This window comes from Ochotona princeps, chromosome 4 (genome assembly GCF_030435755.1).
Source record: "Ochotona princeps isolate mOchPri1 chromosome 4, mOchPri1.hap1, whole genome shotgun sequence".
Taxonomy (NCBI): Eukaryota; Metazoa; Chordata; class Mammalia; order Lagomorpha; family Ochotonidae; genus Ochotona; species Ochotona princeps.
This window is the reverse complement of record NC_080835.1, coordinates 31411615-31424816: the sequence shown is the minus strand read 5'-3', so window position 1 is coordinate 31424816 and position 13202 is coordinate 31411615. Positions and strand designations below refer to the sequence as shown.

The window sequence follows — 13202 nt, the reverse complement described above, 5'->3', positions numbered from 1 at the left end:
TGGCTGGAAAGCAGCCAACGATGGCCCAAATATTTGGGATCCTACACTCATGTGGGAGACCCGGATGAAGCTCCTAGCTTCGGATTGCTCAGCTGCAGCCATTACTGCCACTTGGGGAGTGAATCAAGGGACAGAAGATCATCTTTTCTGTCTCTCCTCCTCTTTGTATACCTGCCTGTCCAATAAAAATAAATCTTAAAAAAAAGTTTTCTAAAATATAATCTCACTAAATAGTCACCATATATAATCTGCTTAGTTGTTTAGACTACTTGATAAATAAGAAATATAGTCTCCAAGGAGATAAAATATAAATGCAATAAGCAGAACAACGCCCAAACCAACTGCAGAAATTCACCTATTTTCATTTTTTTAAAGCACAGAGAGATATTTGATCTGTTGATTCACTCCTAAAAAGCTTGTTAAGAGCAAGGGTTATAGCTTTTCAGACGTGGCACCCAGATTTTGTTTAACTAACTTATTTGACAAGTACAGAAACACACACACACACACACACAGCATCTATCCATTGGTTTATCCCTAAAACATGCACAATGTTAGGACTCGACGAAAGTTAGAGAGAGTTGGGAGCTCAATACACATCTTCCATATGGGTTTGTAGGGATGCAAGTACATGGGCCAACATAGCTGCTTCAGGATCCGCATTAGCAAAACAGTGGAATTAGGAATTTGCATCCAGGAATCAGCTCTGGGAAACATAGTATGGGAAGCAATGTCTTTACTACTAGGCTAAACTTTTGGTTTTTGAAGCAGATTTTTGAAGGAAAAGACCCACTCAATTGCTTTAAAAAGATGAAAGCTATAATCTTGTTCAAGCCAAATAGAAAATAAGCAAAATGCTGGTAGAAATCGCTAAGTGGTCCCACTTGTTACTCTAAAAGGCTTTTATCCACATACCTGGTGCAATGTCAGTCCTTGAACGACCACACCTTTTTGTGAATCTTCCCGGACAGCAAGCGGCCCTGAATTCACTAAGAGGTCACGGATCTGTTCATTATATACCTTAGCAGAAAACAAGACAAAACACAAAACACAAACGACAACAAAAAAACTGCTTGATGTCAAAACTGTAATGGGCACAACCATCCACATAAGCTTCTTATGATGAAGTAAGAATCAATGTAATTTCTGTAGTGTTTCTGTCAATGCATAAACCAAGTTTAGTCATGGCATATCCAAACTTAAGATTTAATCTATCATAGCATCATAAAATACAAAAACAAAAACCCAAAAACTCCAGAGCAAAAGAGGCTAATGAGAAAACAATGTAATTTGTGATCTGAAAGGGTTTCATCAGAAAAGCATGCAAAATCTCAAAGGTATGCACATTACATAATACTGTGGGACTCTATTTGAAAATCATTCAGGGGTTGTCTGAGAAAATTTCCTTTTTTTTTTTAAGATCTAACTATTTATTTATTTGAAAGTTACACAGAAAGCAAGAGGCAGAGAGGACAAAGAAAAATGTTCTGCTTTACAAATATGCCATTTAAGCAGTTCTGAAAGCAGAAATACATACATCCAGAGAGAAAGCAAATGTTAACAAATGGGGGGTCTGGAAAAGAGCAAGTGGAAATTTTCTGCCCTATTTGAACTTGTCTGTCAGTATGAAATTACAAGAAAACTAATAATACTGAAGACCATGAATTTAAATGAATTAATATATAAGAGATAACTCCTGTGCAATGAAACAGTTTTATGGAGCAAAGATTTCTCAAAACAATTGATTAATGTAAGGAATGAGGTGGCCATTACCTCCAGATATGAGACTGCGGTGCTACACACTTTCTCTTCTTTAATCTCATCCATGGATTTGTAAAGGTCTAACATTGTTAGGTACATCACTCCAGGTTCATCAACGGATCCTAGCATCGTGTGGGTCTTTCCAGCTCCAGTGGCCCCATAGGCAAGTACTGAGTTTTTATGAAAAGGAATCACAGCTCCTTGTTACTGACTATTGCAGAATTTTGTTTGGATATCCTGAACAACATCCTTACACCCAACAGATCCAAAACTGATACATGGTCAAAACGTGGGAATTCTAGCACAAATCTACCTCACTACCATATTCCATTCTGATTAATGGTATCATTGTCCTCTACCTCCCACCCCAAAGGCACAGTCTTTTCATTCAAAGCAATCTTGCAAATTTCAATCAATCACAAGCCTCACTACCTGGTCTCAATTTTCTTTGAAAAATCCCTTGGGTTTGTACAAAACTCACCTGCAGGGAAAAGGGCCCAACTATGTTAAAACTTCTTTCAAGCTTTGCAATTCTACACGAGAAAGCATAAATTCCTCACCGTGGAATTTTTTAATTTTGTTGCTCTAGGCTATTTCACTGGTACTAGATCATTAAAAGTTCTTAGCTTTTGATGCTCCTTCTTTATACCACTATCTTGAAGGTATCTTGAGGAAAATGTCACAAAAACTTTTAACTATGAAAATATGATTTTTATAATGGTGTTCAATAGATTTTCTTTCAGGATTCTTTGAAGTACAATATACAAATGCATTTCTTTAAATGCATAAAATGTATTGACTGACCATTTACGGGCTCTTTTAGTATCAATAGTTATTTTTTTGTGCTTTTTGTGCTGTGATATCCTCAAACAGCACAATATTGAGTTAAAACGGAATTTGCAGTATTCAAGCCACCATCAAGAAAAATGTAACTGCAAAGAAACTGTCAAATATTCAGAAATATGTGAACATTCCCCAGAGACAACTAATTGTTTGGTAATAAGTGAGATATTTATGAACATAAATTTGGGAGACCTCGCTGTAAAGCACAAGGAGCAAATGTGGTGGTTTAATAATGTAGGGAAGAGTGAGGACTAAGTCTGCAGGGCCACGATGTGACCATGGAATTCAAGTCTCACAATTATGTACAACGGTGAAATTTCAAATAAAGTTTACATTGTCATGTTTCTGTCGAACCCTAACACTGAGGTATTTTACGTTCAGAAGGGCCAAGTTGATGCTTTTCCTAATGTAGAACCCAAATCACATACAGAAACTGAACGTCAAATTGAAACGATTACCTGTACAATTATACCCATTCAAGAAACTACGAAGAATTGGCTTAGTCGTATGTTCAAAAACTTCCAATTGAGTTGAAGTTTCATCAAAAACAGTATCAAATACAAATTTAAGGTCTTTATTCTGTCTCTTTGTAATATCAAAATTTGTTCTTTTCTTTTTATGAAAAAAAGTGACTTCTTCATGTTTGGGATCAAATAGCAGTATGTGTTTATCCACAACATGGACCACTTTGCGGAACCCAGCTGTCTTTTCCTTGGTGTTTTCAGGCCGCACGCGAACAACTACTTTCATGTGGTGACACAGATCTTCAGTGACAGACATCGCTGATTATCTTGATTTCTGACTATATGAATCCCTAGATCTTTCTCTGAAATTAGAAAAAAAAATTCTATTATTTGTCCTACTTATAACACTTTTATGCAGTACTTATTCACTTGGTAAATGTTACTGGGGGGAAAACATTTGCATTTAAATAACCTTAAACAAAAATAACATAGTGTATATGCACACAAATTCAGTAACAACAACCAAAAAAAAACCTCCTGATTCCAATCATTAGTTGTGAAGTTTCGGATTAAGCACTATGCCTGAACCACATGTAATCTCAGTTATGCTGCCTCAAGCCCCAGTTCTGATATTCACAAGAAGTTTAGTACTATTTTAGCCTGGGCCCTGGGAACGGACAAGAAAGGTTTTCTCTGAATCATGTCAAGGAAATGTGGAAAGAGAGAGCTTCAGTGTGTGAGCTATTTTTAGCAAAAGTGATTTTGGCTGCAAAACTCTTGGCAGAGAAGAGTGATACATCCAGGCGGTCTCAAAGTTAAGTCAGAAACCCATAGGGTTAAAAATAGTTCCAAGGAGGCCTCAAGTAACTAGCTAAGGTGTGAGGGTGACAGATTGTACTCCTTGATAAATTCAGGGGTCTTAACTTCCACCCTCTAACGATAAGGGAAATCACAGAGCGAGCTTTATGGTTAACTGCACATGAAAAGATAAAAGGTAAACTAACAACAATAATCTGGAAATTTCAATTACTCAGACATTAATCTAGAACTTAAAAGTTACGACAAGTAAACATCAAAACAACATTTGAGTAAACAATTGAGGTTGTTGCTGGATTAAACATTAATACCACTTCTAGGTATTTATCCAGAGGAACTGAAATCAGGAATGTTGAAGAGCTGTCTGTACTCCGCGTTCACTGCAGCATTAATCATGATAGCCACGATACACAGATACCTAAATGTCCACAAACAGAGGAATGGCTGACGGAGAACTGTTCAGCCTTGAGAAAGGAATGAAACTGTCACCTGTGACAACATGTGTGAGTCCGGGAGATATAATCTCTAACGAGCTAAGACAGGCAAAGAAAGACAGAAAAATATGATTTCATGTACATGTATAAAATTTTAAAAACCTGAAATCACAGAACTAAAAGTAAAATAATGGTTACCAGAGCTGGGGGTAGTGGGAGGGGCAGGATGAGTGGGAAAGGAGGAGGTTGATCCAAACATACAAAGTTTTGGTAGACATGATGAAAAACTGCGGTGATCTATTATGAGGACTATGGTTAATACTGTATTCTAAAATTGCATTCAAAAGTGGACTGTTGCATATTTGAGCAAGAGAGAGCTTCTATTGATTGGTTCACTTTGCAAATGCCTCTAATATAGCTAAAACTGGTCAGCAGCAGGAACATAATGCAGGTTTCCCACTGGGTGGCAGGGAATCAATTATTTCCAACAGAGTATCTATTGGAAAGATCAGTGAACAAAGGGGAGGATAGTAACACACAAGAGGAAAAGTGTAGGAACTACTAAATGTTTTGAGGACAGACTAGTAAAATGTTGGTGTCCACTAAGAACAGGGTGGATGATGACGGCAAGTCACATTCTATAGGTAGGTAAATCTGAAAGACTCCTGACCAGAAGATGTAGGAATGACAGAAATTAAGATTCAAGAGTAACTTCAAGGTTTTCTGCTTGAGTGCTGGAAAAAACAGAGTAGCCATTCAGTAAGACAGACCTGAGGGTACACCCGTTTTTCTGTCTTGCTTCTCCTTTTTTTAAAGGATTTATTTCTTTTTACCAGAAAGGCAGATGTACAGAGAAAGAACAGACAGAAAGATCTTCCATCCACTAGTTCACTCCCCAATTGGCTGCAATGACTGCAGCTGAGCTGAGCTGATCCGAAGCCAGGAGCCAGGAGCCTTTTCTGGGTCTCCCACGAGTGCAGGGTCCATCCCCTACGGTTCCTAGGCCACAGGCAGGGAGCTGGATGGGAAGCAGAGCAGCTGGGACAGAAACCAGCATCCATATGGAAAGCAGTGTAAAGAAGGGCACCACCTCATAATTGTTGTAGGATTCCTCAGTCTCTGCAGCTTTCACTCAGGTCTCAACCGAGCCAAGGGTGCCACGATGTCAGGACACTGGACCCACACAGTTATAGCAACCGGTGTTTGTCCCAGCATTCCTGAATGACCCTATCTCTATTCCTAGGTTCTCAGAAAAATGGCTCTCTAGAGGACCTCCAGCTGTTCCTGCTCCAACCTGGGCACAGCCTGGACTTAGATTTCCTACCAATTCATGGAGCATTGCATTGCATGGCATTCCCGTCCCCAAGAGATGTAGGGAAGACTTACAGCTGAGTGAGAGCAGGGGCCTTCTGTGTGTATCTGCTGGTATATCTGTAGTCACCCTGTTATGACACTGGCTGTAGAACATTATTACAATATTGGCTGGCAAAAGCACTCCTGGACGTGCTATTGGCTTGGCAGTGTGGTTGTCTGACCTTGGACTGACGAGCTGTCAGTACTCCATTGACAGCTCTAGAGGGTGGGCTGGCTCATGTAAACAGGTGAGTTAATTTCATGAAGGAATCTGCGCAATAGTACTGGAAACAACCTGGTTTTGCACTCATGGTTGCATGCATGGCCAGCTGCTGCTAATCCCTGGGTGACGTTTTCATTCTGAATTTGTCCACCACTTGTCTTGCTTAAACTACAAAATAAATGCATTTGATTGCACAGGAAAAAAAAAAAAAGGTCCTTACAAGGCAAGGACTTTAACCACTAGACTACTGCTCCTGGGCCCTCTTTCTTGATTTGTTGGGGGATACAGGGAGATGAAGAGTTGGGTTTTAGACAGCTTACCTAAAAGTTTAATGGACATGCAGGTGAAAATATCAAGACAGGAAGTCAAGTCCAACAGGTAAAGGGCATCCTGTGAGTGTTAATGAAATTCTAAGTAATTGTTTCTTTCTTTCTTTTAAGATTTACTTTGAATGTCACAATTACAGAGGGGGAACAAGTAGACACCTTGCATCTTTTGCTTTTCTCCCAAGACGGAGAGAACAGGGAGCTTTAGGCCAAAGTTAGTAGCTTCAGCTGGATCTCCCTTGTTGGTATCAGGGACCCAAACACTTAGGGCATTTCATGCTGTTCTTCCCAGGCTATTAAGCAGGGAGCTTGTTTGAAAGTGGAGCTGCCACAACAGGGATGGTTTTCCACATGAGATGCTGGTGTCTCAAACGGCCTCTTGAGTTGTTACACTACAACACCAGCTCTGAAATTAGGTCTTTAAAGCTTAAAACTGCATTAATAGGGGACTGGCACGGTAGCCTAGTGGCTAAACTGCTCACCTTGAATAGGCCAGGATTCCATATGTGTGCCAGTTCTAATACAGGCAGCCCTGCTTCCTATCCAGCTCCCTGCTTATGGCTTGAGAAAACAGTTGAGGACAGCCCAAAAGCCTTGGGATCCTGCACCCACTTGGGAGACCTGGAAGGGCTCAGCTCTGGCCGTCTTGGTCACTTGGGAGTGAATCATCCAGATGGAAAATCTTCCTCTGTCTCTCCTCCTCTCTCTATATATCTTACTTTGCAATGTAAATAAATAAATCTTTTTTAAAAATTGCATTAATATTTGTGAAAGTCTTAAATCAAGGGGACAACGATCAATTAGGCAAAATACTAACATACTGAGTTTTTAAGGAGAATTAACCATAGGATTTAGCAACATTCAGATGAGTATTACTGTAAGGGGAGCAAAAAAAAAAAAAAAAAAAATGGTGTGGAACAGTCCAAATATTTTGTTGTTAAAAAAAAGTAGGAGTAATAACAGTAATATTAAAGCAAAAATATGTCACAAAATTATACTCCCTTGGGTAGAATTCAAATAAGGTGAAAGTAATCTAAAAGCAGCAGATGGCTGGACACAGCTCTGCCTTTTAAGATTCTGCCTTCATCCAAAAATAGAATGAAGAGAAAAGGGTGGTTATTTGGAGTCTGACAATTAGATCCCTAGTGAATAACCACACTGATCTTTCTTCATTCTTGATCTTCTGGCTACTTAAGCCCCTCAAAACACAAAAAAGTCTCAGTTCCGTGACCTCAGGCAGGAACCTCAGTTTGTTTTCTCATCTGTAGAAAACAGATAATATACCATAGAATTGTTGTGAAGGCTATAGGTAAAAACAAATATTAAGCTTAGTGGAGGTGTCTGATGCATGTCAATTCTCTTCCCTGTGTTTCCCCACCCCTGCTTCTTCTCCCCATAGTGACTGAGTTCATCCTTTAGTGCTTCCCAATGTGTTGATGACTAGCACTTTGGGTTAGACAATTTTCTGCGATAATTATTCTATGGGTCACTGCCGTCACTGCAGGAGACCATGATGGAGCTCTTACAGCCTGACTTTGGCTTGTCCCACACCTGGCTGTTGTGAACATTTGGAGCCTGGCCAGTAGATAAAGATCTTTTTATTTTCCCCTCTCTCTGTCACAGAGCCTTTCAAATAAATAAATAAATAAATAAATAAAACCCTACTCTGAAAAACAAACAAAACAATATCTAGCAGAATTTGAACTACAGTATTGTCTATGATTATGTTATTTACATAATTGTGATGGAAATATGAATAACATATTCACACAATTATATAAAGGTATAACTATGGTAAGTGCCATGAAGGTAACAGTGTCCTGGAAGATTTTGGGTGACTCATGTTTAGAAAAAGTGTCCATGGCTGATGTGGTACTACCTGTGACACTGGCATCACATAATGGTGCTTGGTTGAGTCCTGGGTCCCCAACTTTGAATCCATCTCTCTGAAGGAGACAGCTCAAGTACTTGGGCCTCTGCACCCACATGTGAGACCAGGCTCCGGAACTGGGTCTGGCTCAGTCATTTCATCCATGTGGGGAAGAAACCAGGGGATGAGGGACCTCTCCCTAATCTGCTTTTCAAAAAAAACAAAGCCTTTTTTTTTTTAATTAAAAGAAAGGTTCCTTGGCAAATAAGGTGATTTAAGAATGGATAGTTTTAACCAAGCAGAAAGTATTTCAGAAAGAAAAATACTGAACGCCTTCAAGCACATCAGACATTTTCCTGTGCCCTGAGATTAAGTGCTGAGAAAGCTGCTCTAAAAAGATGACACTGAATACCAGGTACAATGGCTAAATTCTCCCCTTGCAAGTGCTGGGATCCCATATGGGTGCCAGTTCGTGCTCCGGCTGCTCTACTTTCCTTCCAGTTCTCTGGAAGGAAAGCAGCAGAGGATGGCTCAAAGCCTTGGGACTGTACAGCCAAGTGAGAGGCCTGGAAGAAGCCTCTGGCTCCTGATTGGCTCAGCTCCACTATTTGCAGCTATTTGGGGAGTGAACCAGTGGGTGGTAGATCTTTCTGTCTCTCCTTTCTGTAAATTTGATCTGCCTTTCCAATAAAAATAAATAAACCTTAAAAAAAAATAATAGAAATAAAAAAGATAAAACCATGGAAGGTGAACTTCTACTTTCTCAATGAAACATCTACTGTTTGCTATTCACGGAAAACAAACAAAAGAAAACTGTGAAAAGGGCCAGATTTGGAAGATCTTTAATGCAAGGCTGAAGAGTTCAGACTTAATTTTGAAATGAACTGGAAATTACTGAAGGTATTTTAATAGGCAATGACATCGTATTCAAGTTATAAATCTGGCACAAATTTTGTTAACTATGTAAAGGAGTTTAGGAAGCATGTAAAATATAGCTGTGTTTCACGACTGGGTACACATTTTAAGAAACATATTAAACTTAAATATTATATATTTCCTACTTCAAATGTAATTTCCTAATGAAATGGCTAAAGTTGCTTTCAGCTTCTTGATTCAAAGTTGACAAAAGAAGGAACAATCATGCGACAAATGATTGTGGACATACTCAGTCCATCAGCTGCACCAGTGGTCAGCCATGTGTACTCAAGGACATGCTCATCATGAAATCCATCATTTAAAATAGCCACGGCCCTACCAACAGAGACCTTTCCAAAGCAGGTGTCTTCCATGCCTATGTAATTGCCAAGATGCATGCGATATTTGATTCCTGCATGACTTGTGGCATTTACAGCAGCATAGTGGGAGTCCATCTCAACCCCCAAAGGCTCCCAATCACTACCCTACCCTACCCTAACTGATGGAAATCACTCCATAAGGACAAAAGAAAAACTATCCTCTGGAAAATAAAATGAACAGCCTATCAAAAAATGCCCAAAGTCCACAAAATGTAAAAATTGTCCATGCTCCAATGTAATGACATATTCCAAGATTAATGAGATTTTCCCTACTTTATTATATGGTGCTTTCTTTTCCCCCCGCAACATGAATAAAGGAGAGTTACATATTCTTAAATCTGAATTAGGTATATAGAACGCAACTTCCTTTGATCTTGTTTAATATGAAGCAGCAAAAGAAAAATCATAACTCACATATTCTTTTCAGACAACAGTTCACAAGATATATTTCTGGGTGTGTATATATATACACATTTATATGTGTATATATATCATATATGGTCTCTGTTCAGTTTTGTAGTATCTAATACCAAGTGAATTTTAATGAAATAAAAAGCAAAATTGGTAGGATAAGAATGACAGATAAATACATCTAATACCTATATACACTATACTTTTAAGTGAAGTGTGAAAGAGTGAGGAAGAAGCCGGTGAAAGAGCTTCCACTGCTAACATAAAACGAAAAACTCAGTACATGTAATATCTAAGATCCTTCACTGGGTCAAAAAAAAGCACAATAACAAGGTTGTCTATTTTTACTTTTCAGCCTTAGTTTCTTGTAGACAGCCTGGTATGTAGCAAACTCTCAAAAATTATGATGAATAATATGATTAATAAACTATACAGAACCCAAAAAGCAATTTACCTTTTCAGAGTAAAGACAAGCAGAAAGAACAGCTAAGCGAAAACAATACACTACAGCAGAATATCGTGACTCACAATGGGCAATCACAATGAGGACTTAGAGGTATCAAAAAAAAGTTAAATAATCTGCCCAAATTTTTATTTACAAAAATTAGGGAAACAGGAAAGTTACATTTTATTTTTATCACTGAGTGAGGTTAAAAATACCACATTTATTTAGCAAGGTTAATATTTAATTTTGTGTAAGATCCATTTAGGAAGAATGGCTCATTCCTTTGTAATGCTGACGATCACTGCTGGCCCTGTCTAGTCTCTGATCCTGTTTTCCGATGTTTCCCCCCAAATCCACCACCCCTTGGTTACTTGGTCTCCTTTACACCAACTTTGTTTCAGTATTCCTAAGCACCCGAGCACTCCTCTGCTCTCATGCTCAGTACACTTCCTCTTACCTTGGCTGACAGCTTCACCTCTAGATATTTTCAAATCATAATCTCTTATTTCATGATTCAGCTCTCGATTGAAAAGCATTTTGCACAGAATTTCCCTAAAGAATCTATGCAAAATAGGGCCGTCCTACTTTACTTCTCCAGCCTTTACCAGCCTTCTTGTGCTTCCTAGACGTTAGCACTCTCTAGAAAATACACTATCTGGCTACATAATGGTTGCTTATTTCATCTCTGAAATCTAAGCACTGTAACAGTTTAGACTTCATTTGTACCACAGTATTTATTAAATATTTAATACCCAATATATAACACAGTACCCCAACAATTTGTGAAAAGAACAGAAGCTACCTTGAGTTTTACTGACTCTTGGGTTTCTTAAATAAATGAACTAACAGATTTTAAACATATATGTTAATGAAAACAAGACGAGAACATGCACATCTTTTGCATTTGTTGGTGTTCGCACATTGCTCTCTAGGCCAGGGTCCGTAAGACTGACAACACCTGCTGCTCCATGAAGGCAAAATATGAAGGTCTAGGTAAAAGGCACTTGCATTTACTTCCCTCTGTACCATTGAGAATTAAAGTCTAGCTGCTTCTATCACTTAAAAAACAGACACTTGGCATGTCATGTCCAAGTCAAAAAAAAAAAAAAAAAAAACAAAACAGAACACAAACACTAGAGAAAAGCAGCTTATTCACGTGTTTTCATTTAACAAGCACTGTGAAATTTAGAATTGGGTATGATTACCAAGTCAGAAGAAGAGATTTATCACCAAAAGTGCTGTAATGTAGATTCCATGAACTTAAACTCCATGGCTTTAGAAAAACATCTATTCCTTTCCCCTGGTTCTCAGCTCCTGCAAAGCAGCATTCGGCTCTGCAGCTGCTACTTCTGACAGAAGCTTTAGGGCTCCTGGAGGTCAGGGCTTGCAAGTGCAGAGCTAGAAGGTGGGTCCAGGTCTAAATTCCACCTATTCCCAAGTTTGACGTACTGAAATCACAGAACATGTTTCTACACACTCATAATCAAGTAAAGTGGTACTGTTACGATTATTTGTTATATACAAATTGAAATGTCAATTGCATTCAGGTTCAGCAAACTATTTAGGTCTGGGAACTGCTTTGAACACTAACATTTACAGTCCCATATTAGGCCTTTTGTTTCCACGACTTTACAAGCTTCAGGGAGCCAAGTTCCAACATAAGGCAAGGTGGTACTGACAGCCTATTTTTATAAAACAACACAAAATTCACTTATTGTGTACATGAAATTGATCAGGAGTATATGGATAGAAGGACAAGATGAACTTTCAAAACGAAAATTCTAAGTTGTAGATGTTCACCAACATTACATTAACTACTAGTGTTAAACGCCGCACTTGTTTACTGATACGGACAGGTTCACAAACAACATAAGCTTAATAACACCGTAAACGGTGTTTGCATTGTTATTTATTTATTTATTTTTTTAGTATTAACGTTTGTTACAAAGTTCTCCAAACCCAAGGTGATGGAACTACATGAGGTGAGATGACAAAACTAACACTCACCAGGTGCCTAATGTATTCCTTCAACTGTTTCACAGTTTCTAATCTAAACTGTATTTTATTATTATGCAAAATTATTTCTGACCAAATAGTCTCGTTTAGTGAACAGTAGCGGTCGGCCTTGGTTTCGGCCTAAGTGAGGGACGAGTGGACCCTAAGGGCAGGTGCTTACAATGCCCCCTATTTGAGGAGCCCTGGACTAAGAGGTCCAGCCCCTCTCTGCTGCTCCGCTGATCTCAGCGAGGCCAACAACAGCACAATCAGACTAGACAAAAACTTGGCTGCGGTAACGGACCAAAGTTTCTCTGATAGTTCAGCCTAGAGATTCGCTTAACGTCTCCGTGGGAAACAAAACGCTCTGAATTTCGATGCCAGGAGACAGTCCACAGTGTAAGGTACTGAATACTTAAAGTTCTCTGCCACAGCCTGGGAAAGGAGCCAAGCAACACTCTAAAAAGTTTGCAACTTCCTTTCAACACCGAAGGCAGGTGATCTCTGCCCAAGCTGCAGAGGAGTGGAGAGCCATGATCAGCGGAGCCGAGCTCCGGCTCTCCAGTGCTTTCTGCCTCTCACTTTGTCCTCAGGGATCCTCACTTCCCACCCCCGGCCCACCGACCCGCGACTCTAGGCTTCCGCATTCGTCCTCCCACGTGAGACGGCGGGACCGCCCGCCACCAGCCAGGACATCCCCACGAAGGACGCTGCAGAAAGCAGCCCTCTCCTCGCGTGTTTCACACTCACCTCAGGCCCAAGAAAGCAGCCCCGCGACCACTTGGCTTCAATCCGCGTCCCCGTCGCTTCCCAGTCAACCTCAAGATTCAAACTCAAGCCAGCTTCCTCAGCGCCTTCTTTCATTGGCGGACTCCTCGTGACGTCACCACGCCGGACGTTGCCCCGGCTCGCTGCACCTCCGAGTGGTGGAGGCGACCTTGTTGTGCGTCGCCGTGGCAACGCCCG

General features: G+C 39.8%; 1 protein-coding gene across 5 annotated transcripts in view; it reads right to left on the bottom strand.

The window, feature by feature from the left end:
- KIF18A (kinesin family member 18A) overlaps nucleotides 1–13110 on the bottom strand; it is a 68899-nt gene extending 55789 nt beyond the window's left edge. For 2 of the 5 annotated variants that reach the window (XM_058663240.1, XM_058663243.1), the window contains exons 1-4: nucleotides 12987–13109; nucleotides 3063–3430; nucleotides 1774–1931; nucleotides 916–1020 (exon numbers count right to left, since the gene is read on the bottom strand). In XM_058663240.1, coding sequence (XP_058519223.1) covers nucleotides 916–1020; nucleotides 1774–1931; nucleotides 3063–3384 — 585 coding nt within the window. In that variant the 5' untranslated portion in view covers nucleotides 3385–3430; nucleotides 12987–13109. Of the gene's footprint in view, nucleotides 1–915; nucleotides 1021–1773; nucleotides 1932–3062; nucleotides 3431–12248; nucleotides 12738–12861; nucleotides 12882–12986 lie in introns of those variants that run through there. The other 3 variants (XM_058663244.1, XM_058663242.1, XM_058663241.1) reach the window with 3 other exon arrangements.
- Between the last annotated feature and the right edge of the window lie 92 nt (nucleotides 13111–13202).